Source organism: Sprattus sprattus (assembly GCF_963457725.1).
Source record: "Sprattus sprattus genome assembly, chromosome: 10".
NCBI lineage: Eukaryota > Metazoa > Chordata > Actinopteri > Clupeiformes > Clupeidae > Sprattus > Sprattus sprattus.
In genome coordinates, this window is record NC_137908.1 from 25,981,366 (window position 1) to 25,994,917 (window position 13,552).

General features: G+C 40.2%; 1 protein-coding gene across 1 annotated transcript; it reads left to right on the top strand.

Annotated features, from left to right (window-relative positions):
* The first annotated feature begins 2,990 nt into the window (after nt 1-2,990).
* LOC308371849 (uncharacterized protein) lies at nt 2,991-11,522 on the top strand. Its single transcript, XM_080846850.1, has 11 exons — nt 2,991-3,153; nt 3,734-3,802; nt 5,227-5,370; nt 5,699-5,785; nt 6,001-6,117; nt 6,507-6,653; nt 7,181-7,324; nt 8,246-8,489; nt 8,592-10,534; nt 10,697-10,914; nt 11,175-11,522. Exons 2-11 carry the CDS (start codon nt 3,755-3,757, stop codon nt 11,242-11,244), a joined length of 3,162 nt encoding a protein of 1,053 aa, XP_080702976.1. The 5' UTR covers nt 2,991-3,153; nt 3,734-3,754; the 3' UTR covers nt 11,245-11,522.
* Nucleotides 11,523-13,552: the final 2,030 nt, after the last annotated feature.

Genomic DNA, 13,552 nt, shown 5'->3' on the forward strand with positions numbered 1-13,552 from the left:
CAATAAAGACTGAGTTGGATTGTGTCCTCATGATTGTGTTGCTTATTTCATAGGTTAAATGTTGAATATTTTGGATGCACTGGCCTCTACAGTGTTGTAAACCACGCTAACTTACAATTACTGGTACATTTTGTACCAGTCAGCTCTACGTAAAGAGTGGACATTAAAACAATTAAATATTCTATTAATCCACATGTTTAAGATATGGTAGCCAATAATGTGACACCAAGGTGGAAGTATGTGATATCTTTCCTTTAGAACTTGACAATCATTACTGTATTGCTAGCGGGCACCTAGCCTGTTAGGGGCTGTTAAGTTGGGCAGTTTATGGGCAGTCGGGGCGTATTTTGTTAGGAGTGGGACAGGGCAGGAAAAAGCTTCAAGCCTTATGCCCAGTGATGAGACAGATAAAAAGAGCTTTATCATGAAGCCAAGCTGATGATGGCTTACAAATCCACAAGTGGGGGGGAATGTCAACTACCAGCACAGAACGTACCATACTTAAAAATAACTCATTGTGTGGATGATTTAAAGTTGTCCTCCCCATCAAAAGATGATGTGAACTTTAAAAGAGCACTTTTACTATGAGAAGTGATGTCACTGGAAAATAAAAAAAACAATGAGAATATGTACAAAATTGTATTGGTTAAAATATGCAAACTAATTGTTAGTGCTTTAAATCTAGGTGTTTTGTTTCTGGATGTTGGTATGTTTTTGCCTCATGAAGGCACAAAATGGCATGACCCAGCTGTAACTCATAGGTCCCAATTCTGTAGCTTAGCATTTTTTTTGTCACTAGGGGTAAACTGGATGGTTTTGATCGGGAATATCTATTTTGAAATACAGGTGCATCTCAATAAATTAGAATATCATCAAAAAGTTGATTTATTTCAGTAATTCTATTCAAAAAGTGAAACTCATATATTATATAGATTGTTTACACACAGACTGATCTATTTCAAGTGTTTATTTCTTTTAATTTTGATTATTATAACTGACAGCTAATGAAAACCCAAAATTCAGTATCTCAGAAAATTAGAATATTGTGAAAAAGTTCAATATTGAAGACTCATGGTGTCACACTCTAATCATCTAATTAACTCAAAACACCGGCAAAGGCTTCCTGAGCCTTTTAATGGTCTCTCAGTCTAGTTCAGTAGGCTACACAATCATGGGGAAGCCGGCTGACTTGACATTTGCCCAGAAGACGATCATCGACACCCTGCACAAGGAGGGTAAGACACAAAAGGTCATTGCTAAAGAAGCTGGCTGTTTACAGAGTGCTGTATCCAAGCACATTAATGGGAAGTTGAATGGAAGGAAAAAATGTGGTAGAAAAAGGTGCACAAGCAACAGGGATAACCACATCTTTGAGAGGATTGTGAAACAAAGCCCATTCAAGGGAGATTCACAAGGAGTGGACTGCAGCTGGAGTCAGTGCTTCAAGAGCCTACACACACAAACGTATCCAGGACATGGGCTCCAACTGTCGCATTCCTGTGTCAAGCCACTCTTGAACCGGAGACAACGTCAGAGGCGTCTCACCTGGGCTATGGACAAAAAGGACTGCACTGTTGCTCAGTGGTCCAAAGTTCTCTTTTCAGATGAAAGTCAATTTTGCATTTCATTTGGAAATCAAGGTCCCAGAGTCTGGAGAAAGAGAGGAGAGGCACAGGATCCAAGTTGCTTGAGGTCCAGTGTAAAGTTTCCACAGTGAGTGATGGTTTGGGGTGCCATGTCATTTGCTGGTGTTAGTCCATTGTGTTTTCTCAGGTCCAAGGTCAGCACAGCCGTCTACCAGGAAGTTTAAGAGCACTTGATGCTTCCCTCTGCTGACCATCCTATGGAGATGCGGTTGTCATTTTCCATCAGGTCTTGGCACCTGCACACACTTCCAGAGGTACCAGTACCTGGGTTAAGGACCATGGTATAAGGACCAATAGCTTGATTGGCCAGCAAACTCGCCTGACCTAAAACCCATAGATTCTATAGTGTATTGTGAAAAGGAAGTTGTGAGACAACAGACCCAACAACGCAGAAGAGCTGAAGGCCACCATCAGAGCAACCTGGTCTTCCATAAGACCTCAGCAGTGCCACAGACTGATTGCCTTCATGCCACGCCGCATTGCTGCAGCAATTCATGCAAAAGGAGCCCCGACCAAGTAAGTGCTGTACATGTTCATACTTTTCAGTAGTCCAACATTTCTGTGTTAAAAATCCTTTTTTCTATTGGTCTTCAGTAATGTTCTAATTTTCTGAGATACTGAATTTGGGGTTTTAATTAGCTGTCAGTTATAATCATCAAATTTAAAAGAAATAATCACTTGAAATATATCAGTCTGTGTGTAATGAACATATATAAAATATGAGTTTCACTTTTTGAATAGAATTACTGAAATAATTCAACTTTTTGATGATATTCTAATGTATTGAGATGCAACTGTACTTCGCTAGCGTAAGCTCCTCCGTCGGTGATATATTTCCCTGCTGTCGACGTAGACATAGCATAGCAACAATAAAATAACAACTTGACTCCATCTAGTGGTTACTTTGGGAAATATTTGGGAAGTCTTGACAGATACTACCGCGTTTTGTTTGTTTTTATGACAAGTAATGACGATGACGTGGACGAATTTGATCATTCCAGCGTGATCGGCAACATATGCGAGTTAACAGGCCTACGGGTTACATTGTTTGAACCCACCCTGTATATTTCCAGTAGTGAATTGACAAGGTTTTATACCCAGGTTGTGATTCTTTAAGTTCCTAAATATCATTTCTAGGGTCCCAACCTTTTATAACACTCCATGTCTGATTTTCTAAAAAAGGGGGTACTCAACTACTCCAGACTTAGTTGGAGTAAGAGACAGAACGCCCATTACAGTGCCATTTGTTTGGCTTCAGACAATAGTGTAGTAGTCTTATAACCTTTTAGCTGTAGATTTAGTTGTAAAGTGCATGTGTCTAATGACCGTGTTGCTATCCCTGGCTGAACACATATGTTCACCATGACCGTGTAAAGGCGTGAAACATTCATTGTGACCAACCTTTCAGTTTCGTTTTCAATGAACAGATAAGGAAACTATATATACCCCAACCGGAATCAAAAGAGCCCGAAGCTGACAACCTAGAGAGTCGTAAGAAAGAAAAGGAGTAAGTACATTTCTTATCGACTTTTGTGACCTTGTTCTAAATATCCCGAGTTTGGAGTTGTTGTGTAGGCTGTCAGTCTTTAAGAAAGAACTGCGGTATCCTGAAAGTCAGTAAAAAGTAGCCAACTGTTTAGCCTAAGAAATGGGCTACCATGCAACTCTGCATGCAACTAGCTCAAAATGCACACGGTTGTGTTTGGCTGCAGTGTAAACAACAGTCTTAATCCAACAGAGTATCCTGACGAAAACGTCATATAACCTACGATTAATTTAGGCTAATGGTCATAGGCATACAGAAGCAGACGGATTCAAATAATTTGTTTCTCAGGATTGTCGTCAGAACGACCTTAACTTCGTCGCTTAATTCAGCCACCGAAACGAAAGTGATTCATCTCGTTTTGCGCAGATGAATTAACTTAAATGTGACAAAAACAAATACAACATTGAAGTTCAAAACTATTCCTATTTGGACAGTCATTGAAATATAATCTTCCAGGACGCTTCCAGAAGAGAAGGGAAAGAATACTTCGATGGGCATGTCTTTGCTAAAACTACGAGATTTAAATATATTCTCTGCATAGGTTGGAACACAACAGGTAAAAATGGACGAGGGGACACCAATGGACATTGATCCCACGCCAGGAAGCAATGTGAGTAGCCTAGCTTTGAAAGACAGTCAGTAAACACACACAATATGATATAGAATATTTTCTATTTGACTTGAAAACCACCATCAGGCATTCAAGTACATTGTTGTAGGCCTATTGTCATGAGGATTTTTTTTGAGACACACGAGGAAGTAAATCAGCCGTCAGACTCAGTGTGGAGTCAAAGTTTGTTGTTGCTGTTGATCCTTTACTGTTGCTCTTTGATCTCTGATAAGTTCAAGTGCTTCACTATACAGCCATGGGTTCCATATACATACATGCTGATAGGTGAAAATTCACCCTAGTTACTTCAGGACTCCGGAGCTGCATGTAAGTATATTTATTAAACAAACAACAACAACAACAATTGCAATCGGGCTCCCCTCCCAGCACAAGGCTGAAAGTGAAGGCAGTGATAAACCCACCCAAATCGCACAAGGTTTATATAGTCAGAACAGAAGTTTAGCTTTCAGCTGGGGTAACCACGTGGTGGATTTTTCACGTCTGAGGTTCCCTGTCCTGCAAGGATGGCAATTTTGCACAAGGTCGGAAGAAGCACAGTTCCTTTCTTATCTCCTCTGGTCTAAACATGCTCTTGTCCGTATGCAGACTAAGTGGCACCTTATATTCTAGTTGCACACACAGAGAGAAAAGCCATGCTCCTGCTTTCATAATCACATGATTCATACAAGGAATATATTAATACAAGTCACTTGATTATTATATTCTTAAGTCATTAACTGTGTTTGGAAATAATCTCTATCACATGCATGAAAGCATTTGTTTTTTAGGTTACTGTAAACAATAGTTACTGACTAATTCATTTTAGAGGATGTTGGTCATCAGGTTCTAAATGCGTTGTAACTTTAGTTCACACAAAGATTATTGTGAACAGTAAAAAGTTTCAGTCATTAGTCATTAGTTGCTGTACTTGAACTTAAAGCCATTGTAAATTATATATATGTAGCTGGCCCTCAAACATATGTATGCCTTGAGAAATTGAAATTATTTTCTCAAAAGCATTTTGATAGGTTTCAATGCCATTAAATATATGAGGTGTATAATAAACACTCATGCACTGATAGTCAGTGTTTAATTATATGTGAGGTCATGGCTCATAAATAATAATAATAATAATAATACAATCTGTAGACCTTTGTAGTAGGTCTACCCTTTAAAATAAATATGTATTCATGTTTCATAATTAGTTTTAGTTTTGAACATTAATCCATTTGAATGGTCTCATCTACTTTTGTACAAGTAGATGCGCTAAAGCCCCTGCATCTGAAGAGCACATCTCAACATTTGATGCTGTTTCTAATGTTTATTTGTCAGTGACAGTAGAAAAACATTATTTCCACAAGTACAAGAGATGAAATGTATATAAGGCTTCTTCATTAATGCTGTGTTTTGAATGTTTAACTCAGGGTCAGACGCAAATGCAACAAGTCCAGTCTCCAGGACCGGCAGCAAATACGACGGGGTTTCCAGGAGGATGGCGTGATGGGGCTAAAGGCCCGACGTCACAGCAGATGCTCTCACGTCAGAGGCCCGAAGACCAGGATGAAACGGTCAGAGAAGACTCCTGCTTCTCCAGCTGGCCTTCACAAAAATATATGCCTTGAGAAAGGAAAATTGTTTTCTCAAAAAAACTAAAACAACTGGTCTGGTCTGGTGTTCTTTCCAACTGGGTGCCTTCCATCTCTACATGCGTAACATTTTGTATTCGTATCACTCACTTAAGGAAAAGATTCACATTCCAGAAGTGTCATAAGCCAGACAGACCAGATTATCAGAATCTCTGAACCTGTTGGAAAGACACGAGCCACACCCCCATCTACCAACAGGCACATGTGTGGCACATGTTAACAGTCTATCATTTATCTATTCCAAACACAGGACATGGGGATGAGTGTTGATGGGGACACCATAGACATTTATAGGTCTATGGAGGACACGGTCATACCTGCCGGCCCGAGGGACCAGGTTGGTCCAAATTGTCAAATTGTTAAAATTGTGCGGATATGATGTAGAAATTGATACACTTTTATAATGGTCAAGTAGGATACAATGTGTTTCATTATTTAATTGTATTTATAAGGTGCCAGAAAGCACACCTAACTTTAAGGCTGCAGAACAGTAATAATTTCCTTTAGTCTCTATATTCCATTGATGCCTAGCATTACCATTTCATTCTCCAGCAGGTCTCCGCCATAGGGACACTCCTCGCCACAGGATCCTCATCTGTGTCTGTAGATAGGACAGCAACACAGACACAGAATCACAGCGATGAACCCAAAAATGCTACAAAACCTGAGGTAAAATAACAGATTTTTGTATAGAGTTTGTATGTTCAGGGGGTGCCAGAAGTCTTATCAGTTTGTTGAGACAGCTCTGTGTGGGTGCCTATAGCCCTGCATAATCCCAGACCTGCTGTAGTAAACATAAATTGAGTAATCAGGCTGCACAGGTTAGTATAAGGATAGTATAAGAATATTTGTCTGAAACTTGTTTAATTACAGCTAAGGTTAAGAATGAGACATAGCTGCTCTAAGTAATGGTTTTAGTCATGATAACATGGCAGTACTCATCAATGTGAGAGCCATATAAAATGGCCTTTTTGTGCCTTGACTTCTCGTGAATTCACAATGATCACCTGAAAGTCACAGCTATAAACTTGCAGCACTTAAATACTTTACTCTCTCAGGGTTTTCGCTCAAATGAAATGGCACCTGCCATAACTCAGCAGCCTTTGAAAGGCCCATCAGCACCCTGTTCATCACAGCATCTTGGGCATCAGCCCAGTGGAGATACATCTGCAACCTATACATCACAACCCAGTCGAGATACATGGGTAAGTAAGTACAATGATGTAGTTTGGGAAGTCGCACAGCACTGTGATGTACATTAACAGGAAGTCGCACAGCACTGTGATGTACTGTACAGGAAGTAGGACAGCACTGTGATTAACAGGAAGAAGCACAGCACTGTGATGTACATTAACAGGAAATTGCACAGCACTTTGATGTACATATACGGGACTGTTTGAAGAATACTATGAACTAGCAGTTTTCAGCCTGCCTCCTTTTTGCTGACGACCAAGAAAATAGTTAAAATAAATTAAAAGATTAGTAGGCTTACGAGAATAATAATAGTAATAAAAATAATACAATCTGTAGACCTTTGTAGTTTATTCCTGTTTCATAATTAGTATTAGTTTTGAAATCAAGCTATACCCTCCAGCAACAGGGCATCTTGTTCCAAGGACATCCCAGTTATCCTTCAGTGCAGACAGAATCACAGCCATTACAGCCGTATGGTCATGATCTGGTTGTGATCTAGTTCTACTTCATTAATACTGTATTTGAATGTTTAACTCAGGGTCAGACGCAAATGCAACAAGTCCAGTCTCCAGGACCGGCAGCAAATCTGATTGGGTTTTCAGGAGGACGCTATGATGGGGCTAAAGACCCGACGTCACAGCAGATGTTCCCACGCCAGAGGTCCCAGGACCAGGATGAAACGGTCAGAGAAGTCTCTTACTTTTCTGTGCTCAGACCAGAGACTTGCAGTGGGATGGAAATAGATGTGATATGATCTCTGCTTTTGGCGATAAAGTTGGTGCTGTTCTGTTGTGGAAGCTTTTCTTACATTTTATGACCCACACTTCAGAATAACATAGTGCATGGTGACAGTTGTGTTTATCTGTCCTTCACATGACTGCCTACTGTTAACATGAACACACTTCAAAAAGTGCTAATTTCCTGCATACTGCTTTAGTGGACTATACAGTATACAATATGTTACAAAGTTAGTTATCCAAGTTTAGATTAACTTGGCATTTCTCTGCAGTGAGTCCCAGACACTATTTTTTTTTTTCTATTTTTTTTCAACACTATGCAACAATTTTACACTTTTTGAGGTATGGTTTCATAGGCAACTTGTTTTGGTACCATCCTCAAATTAATTTTGATAGCATATTGTCATGTGAAGGACAGATAAACACCTGTGTCTTTCCCACTAGCCATCCAGGATATGCCCTATGTAGTTCTGTATACTGGGCTGGAATACCGTGCAAAAATGGAAGAAAAGCTTTCACAGCATGACATTGCCAGGTATACTGCGAAAAGACAGTGTGTTGGCAAGCTACTATCAGTGTCAAAACTGTTGGTGGTGTTTGCAAGGCTTTTGCATGCCTTTTAGGTAGTTAGCTTGCTAGTTTTCCGAACAAAACTCCTTATTTATGCTTTAAAGGACAAATATCACTTGGACATGGCGTGTATAATACACACTCATAGTCAGTGTTTAATTATACATGAGTAAATGGCTCAGATTGACTTTTGAATGAAATACATGCCTTAGTTTAGTTAATTTGGTGTTGGGTCCTATACCAGATCAGGTCCCAGGTCCTCTTGACTGTTTAATAACTTAATTATTTTCAAATAGAAACCATCAGAGGATGAGATGCAAAACCAGCAGCTGTCTGAACCCCAGGATGTTGCAGCAGTCCTTGTGGAAATAGAATGGGAAGGAAAAAAACAGCCACCTAAATGGGAGATGATGTTATACAAGACCCTGCAGTCCTTCTTCAACACAAACTTTAAGGGGACTGAACAAAGGATTGAGGTCTGCAATCTATATAAATTGGACGCTCCATTTTTAGCCAAGATTGTAATAAGCCCTTCATCAGGTAAGAAAATATGCTCTTGTCCAGTGGTTTTATATTCTGAGTATGTCATTGGTCTTTTTTTCATAAGGTCAGATATATTAATAGTTTAATAATTTATTTCAGCCTGTGAAATGCTGTTGAACATGAAGTCAACATTACTGAAATTCAAGGATATGAATGAAAATGCCACTGTGTACTTCAGACAGAAAGTGTCAGTAGATAAGCCTCCAGTGTCAGCAGATGAGCCTCCAGTGTCGGTAGATGAGCCTCCAGTTTTTTTACAGATCCCAATGACCGTGAGTGCTGTTGTGGATGTGCAGAAGTTTGAAATTCAGCTTGAGAAGAAACTTCTGCACAAATTTGCACAACACAAAACAGGGAGTCATACTCTCACAGTGAAAGGGACCTTTGAAGAGGTGGAAGAATTCTACAAGGAATTCAAGGAAGTTATTGGACAGCCAGTATCAAGAAATACCAACTCTGTGTCTATACACACCCACCCCAACCAGATGGAGACCAGTAGAGAGCCTATGAGGGTGCCACTGTTTCAGTATTGGTACTTGAATCAGATGCAAAGGAAGGAAATAGAACAAATTGAAGAGAAACATGGAGTGACAATCAAAGCTGATGTGTGTGTTACAGTTGAGACCAGTGGAGCCACCAACGAGTCATCCACAGATGCTACTGATGAATTCATCGACCTTTTCAGAAAATGTGCTAATAATTCATCAGTAAATGTTCCTGTACCCAGTGCGGCGTTGGAGTTGGTTCAGCGTTTTGATGACAAACTCATGCTTACTGTGTCTGCCCAAAACTGCATCCTGCTAGGGCCACCTGATTATTTAGACGCAGCGCAGAGACTGCTGAATCAGCCGGCTAACAAGGATGATCCAAGATCAGAGAGACCTGAGGTACATTGGGACAAGGACCGAAACAAGAATCCCCATGGAGAATCTAGATGGAATGGACCCAAAACTATTGAGATGAACATCAAGGACCCTCTCTTATCCAATGGCCTGTGCATTAGTGATACCCATTGGGAGCTCATGAAGAATGCGTTCAAGAAGCAAATTAAGGATCTCAAGAACAAATTTGGTGTTGACTTTGGTGATGACAAGAAAACATTTGGTGTTTCTGGTAATGTAACTGTCAGCGCTCAGTCCACTGGGATTCAAATAGTCAATCTTGAAGTGAATGCTCTCAGGGCACTGATGTCTCTTTATCAAAAGGTTGTCACGACAACTATGAGCTGTCCTTTGCAAAACACATCTCACACCCAAACAGAGAGTGTTAAAGTGCATCTAAGTGCCATCCGTAAACAGAACCCATCTCTTGCTGTTGTGGAAGGTTCTGGTACCGGTGGAGCCTGGATGATGATTGGCCTTCCAGATCATCTACGTTTTGCAGTAAAAGAAATAGAGAAGAAGCTTGATGGAACTGTCTTTGATAAAAAACACAAGGACATGCTTGGATATGAGCAAGATGCTGAGTTCTTGACACCATATGGCAATGAATCAGCATGGGAAGGAGAAAGAGGAGCTAGCCGATCATCAATGGATGGAGCAACCAGCAGTAATGTGTATGGAGAAAATCAATGGGAGAAAGGAGGAAAAGGGTATGCAGCTAGCGGATCATCAGTGAATGGAGCAACCAGCAGTAGTGTGTATGGAGAGAATCAAAAACCAGGAGGAGCAGGAAGGAAGGAAACGAACGCATATGAATGGAGGAAAGGAGAAGGTTCAACAGGAGGACCAAATAACGATCACAGAGCACCTCCTGGAGGAAAAGATGGAGGTGGAGAAGAAGATAAGTGTCCCATTTGCATGGATGACTTTAACAATGAGGAGAAGCTGTCCTGTGGGCATTCTTTCTGTAAGGACTGCCTGAGACGATCAGTGGAAAGTATGGGTGCCACCTGCCCAGTGTGTAAAGACGTGTTTGGTAAAGTAGAAGGAGACCAGCCTGATGGAACAATGAATGATCGCAGTGAGAGGCCCTCCGTTCCTGGGTTTGGAGGATGTGGCACCATCATCATTGACTATAATATTCCAAGTGGGAATCAGTCGGTAAGGGAGGTTGTTTATTTGTCTGTAGTTAATCTTCCCAGAGTAACGCAGAAACCAGGTAGCATACCAGAAAAGTAGTCAGTTAGAATACAGCAATAAAGGTTCAATACATCAATATGAAACTATAATTGCGCTCTCAATTTTGTTCAATCTTTTTTGCAGAGCAAGCATCCCAAGCCAGGTCGGACATTTCAAGGTGCACGTAGAACAGCTTACCTACCAGACAACAAGGAAGGGAGGGAGATACTTGCACTACTGAAAAGGGCATTTGACCAGAGATTAATATTTACTGTGGGCACCTCACGTACCAGCGGCCAGGATGACTGTGTTACCTGGAACGACATCCATCACAAAACCTCCATATATGGAGGACCACAAAGGTAGGGGATTCAATCAAATAGATGCTGTGATACTGCCCACCAAAGGTCTTCAGCATTTAAACTCAATACATAAGATACCAAGCATTTTCTAGAATACAGAAATGGTTTAACAGTGTTGAATTTATATACAGAAAGACCAACTGTAGCTGTGTAGTCCTGTCGAGGCTGTCTTATTCATCTTAACATTTACCTTATGTTTTAGAAAACAGCCAAAAACGTAACGTTGTTTAGCACTAATGTTACTTTTGATTCTTTTCTAGGTTTGGCTACCCAGATGATGACTATATGAAGAGAGTGCGAGAAGAACTCAAAGCCAAAGGCATTGAGTGAAGAAGCCTGTAATAGTCTGACCCAAAGCTCCACAATAACAATGACCATAGGGCAAACTGCAAGAGTTTGTGTCTGTATTTGGTCCTTCTTACTGAAAAGAGACATAATTTTGTTAAGATTACCTACAATTTTGATTAATATAGTACTATTTGCATTGCAATACACCAAAGAAATGTCTAATGTTTAATCTGCTGATAATAATCCCTTCTGTCTTCTTTTCATTTCTGGTGATGGCGTATCATATCTTATATGTTGGTGTATACAAATAAACAATAAATAATGGAAACATCCTTTAAATAATAAAACACTGTTCCATGACTATTGAACTAATATGAATTTTTGCAATAAGTGTAGCTTCATGTCTAAGAGGTTTGAGAGGAAAATACTGTCGAAAAAAGTGTGTTGCAGCTTTGGTCCTCATAAAAAGACTGTTTTGCCAGTTGAAATACCTCTAGTGTTTTGGTGTTGTGACAGTCAGGGATGTAACCAGACAATTATGATAATACAGAAATACGAGACCCAAGAACGCTAAGTAGCCTATGCAATCAAGTATTATTCTAGCTACCTCTTAAACTTAAAATAATCCTCTAAACTGTAAACTAGGTTAAGCTGTAACCTATTAAAGAACAACCAAAATCGTCACAAGTACTTAAAATTTCAGCTGAGAAGGTGGTCATGCTAACGTTTTATGTTGACACCAGGATTCAATTTGGTGATTAAAAGCAGTGAGAAAACAATGGCAGTTCCTACACCACACCCTGAGTGTGTTGCATAGGCAATGGAAACACTACAATAGCCTTCCCATTGTTCCTTGGGTTTACCCTGTATCATTGGAAATTGGATGGACTAAAGCCCCCCAAAATAGGTAGATTTGGGACCTTCGGGCCTCTAGAGGTCGCCACCAAGAAAGACTCTTTAGCTGCGGTGTGTAAATGTGCTTCTTTGTTAACTTCATGTTTACGCCATTTTCTGTTTTCACCTGCTCATTAGTGAGTCAGGTGACCAATTAAGTCAAGTATATTTATACCTGGGTACTATTCGCCGACACTCGCTAAGCGGTTTAGCGAGCTAAACTCCAGGCTAAAAAAAGACAACACCGCTTTAGCGGATTCGCCGAAGCAACTTTTGCTCAATTTCCATGGTAATTAATCGCTTAGCCCTAGCCTGCTCCAGGGCAGGCTAAGCAAAGTTTAGCTGGCTAAACTTGCCACACCCACGCCAAAAGGAGGGATCCCATTGACAAGGAGTCATAGTTTGATTAGCGTAGTAAGAGTTCTTTGCGACCGCCAAGAAGATCCATTTTTCCATCATGATGAGTTCTTGTATGAGCGCTACCGATCCACCCGACAAGGAATAATTAATTTAGAAGACCTTCTCGAGTCATTTATTGCACCACCGACAGTGGTAGCCTAAAGTAGAGTTGAGACATTGGTACAGTTGATAAACCCGAAATAACTTTCATAATGCAGCCTGAGACGTGATTTTTAGTTTGCACATGAATACTAACGTTTTCTTTGATCCCAGGAAATTTGAGCACATAACCCAAATAGATATTGGCTAAAGTTGTTTTACCTACTTTAACTTACATCATTGCAAACGTTTAGTTTTGCAAACGTGTCTAGTGTTTGTGCGGTAGTGAATGATGGATGGTGGAGGTGGATGGTAAGGTGGGTGCATGATAAGAAGAGAGAAAGAAACACAATTTATTTGGATTGCTTCAATTTATTGAATTTCTTATTAATACATTTTCATTTAGTCATTTAGCAGACGGTTTTATTCAAAGCGATTTAAAACTACAATTCTTACGAAGGTGAAAGGAATCGAACCGGCGATTTACTGCATGCAAGCCCTACGCTCTGCCCGCTGTACCAAAGTCACATGTTAGGGTCAAGAAAAGATATCAGTAATTAGACAGCCTATGGACAGTTTCTTTAATGCTGTTGCACTCGCGACAGTGATGAATTTTGACATGATTATGGTCTTGAATTCTTCATAACGCGTTCATGGTCATATCCCGCCTTAGCGGAGAAAACAATGAGTCTTTTTCTTTGAGTTTAGACTATAATGCCGTTCAAAAAATCCTGGTTTTGGTTATCGACCTTTCATGCCTTTTAAAGCAGGACGTGCACGCGCAATTTAGCTGACGAGATAAATTAACTTGAGGTTAAAATAAATTAGCGCCCGTCGCCAGACCGGCTTGGCCTGTTCTCATTTAGCGAGCTAGTTAATCTCCAGTTGCGAGCTAAATTAATTATCTTAGCTTCAGTTGTACGCCGAACAGGGCCCTGGCCTTTTATCTTAGTCTTTG

Excerpts from the sequence above, each read along its gene's own strand:
- LOC308371849 (XM_080846850.1), top strand. The coding sequence starts at position 3,755 with ATGGACGAGGGGACACCAATGGACATTGATCCCACGCCAGGAAGCAAT. Across the intron at positions 5,371-5,698 it reads CCGAAGACCAGGATGAAACG|GACATGGGGATGAGTGTTGA; the intron begins GTCAGAGAAGAC and ends TTCCAAACACAG. Across the intron at positions 10,915-11,174 it reads ATATATGGAGGACCACAAAG|GTTTGGCTACCCAGATGATG; the intron begins GTAGGGGATTCA and ends ATTCTTTTCTAG.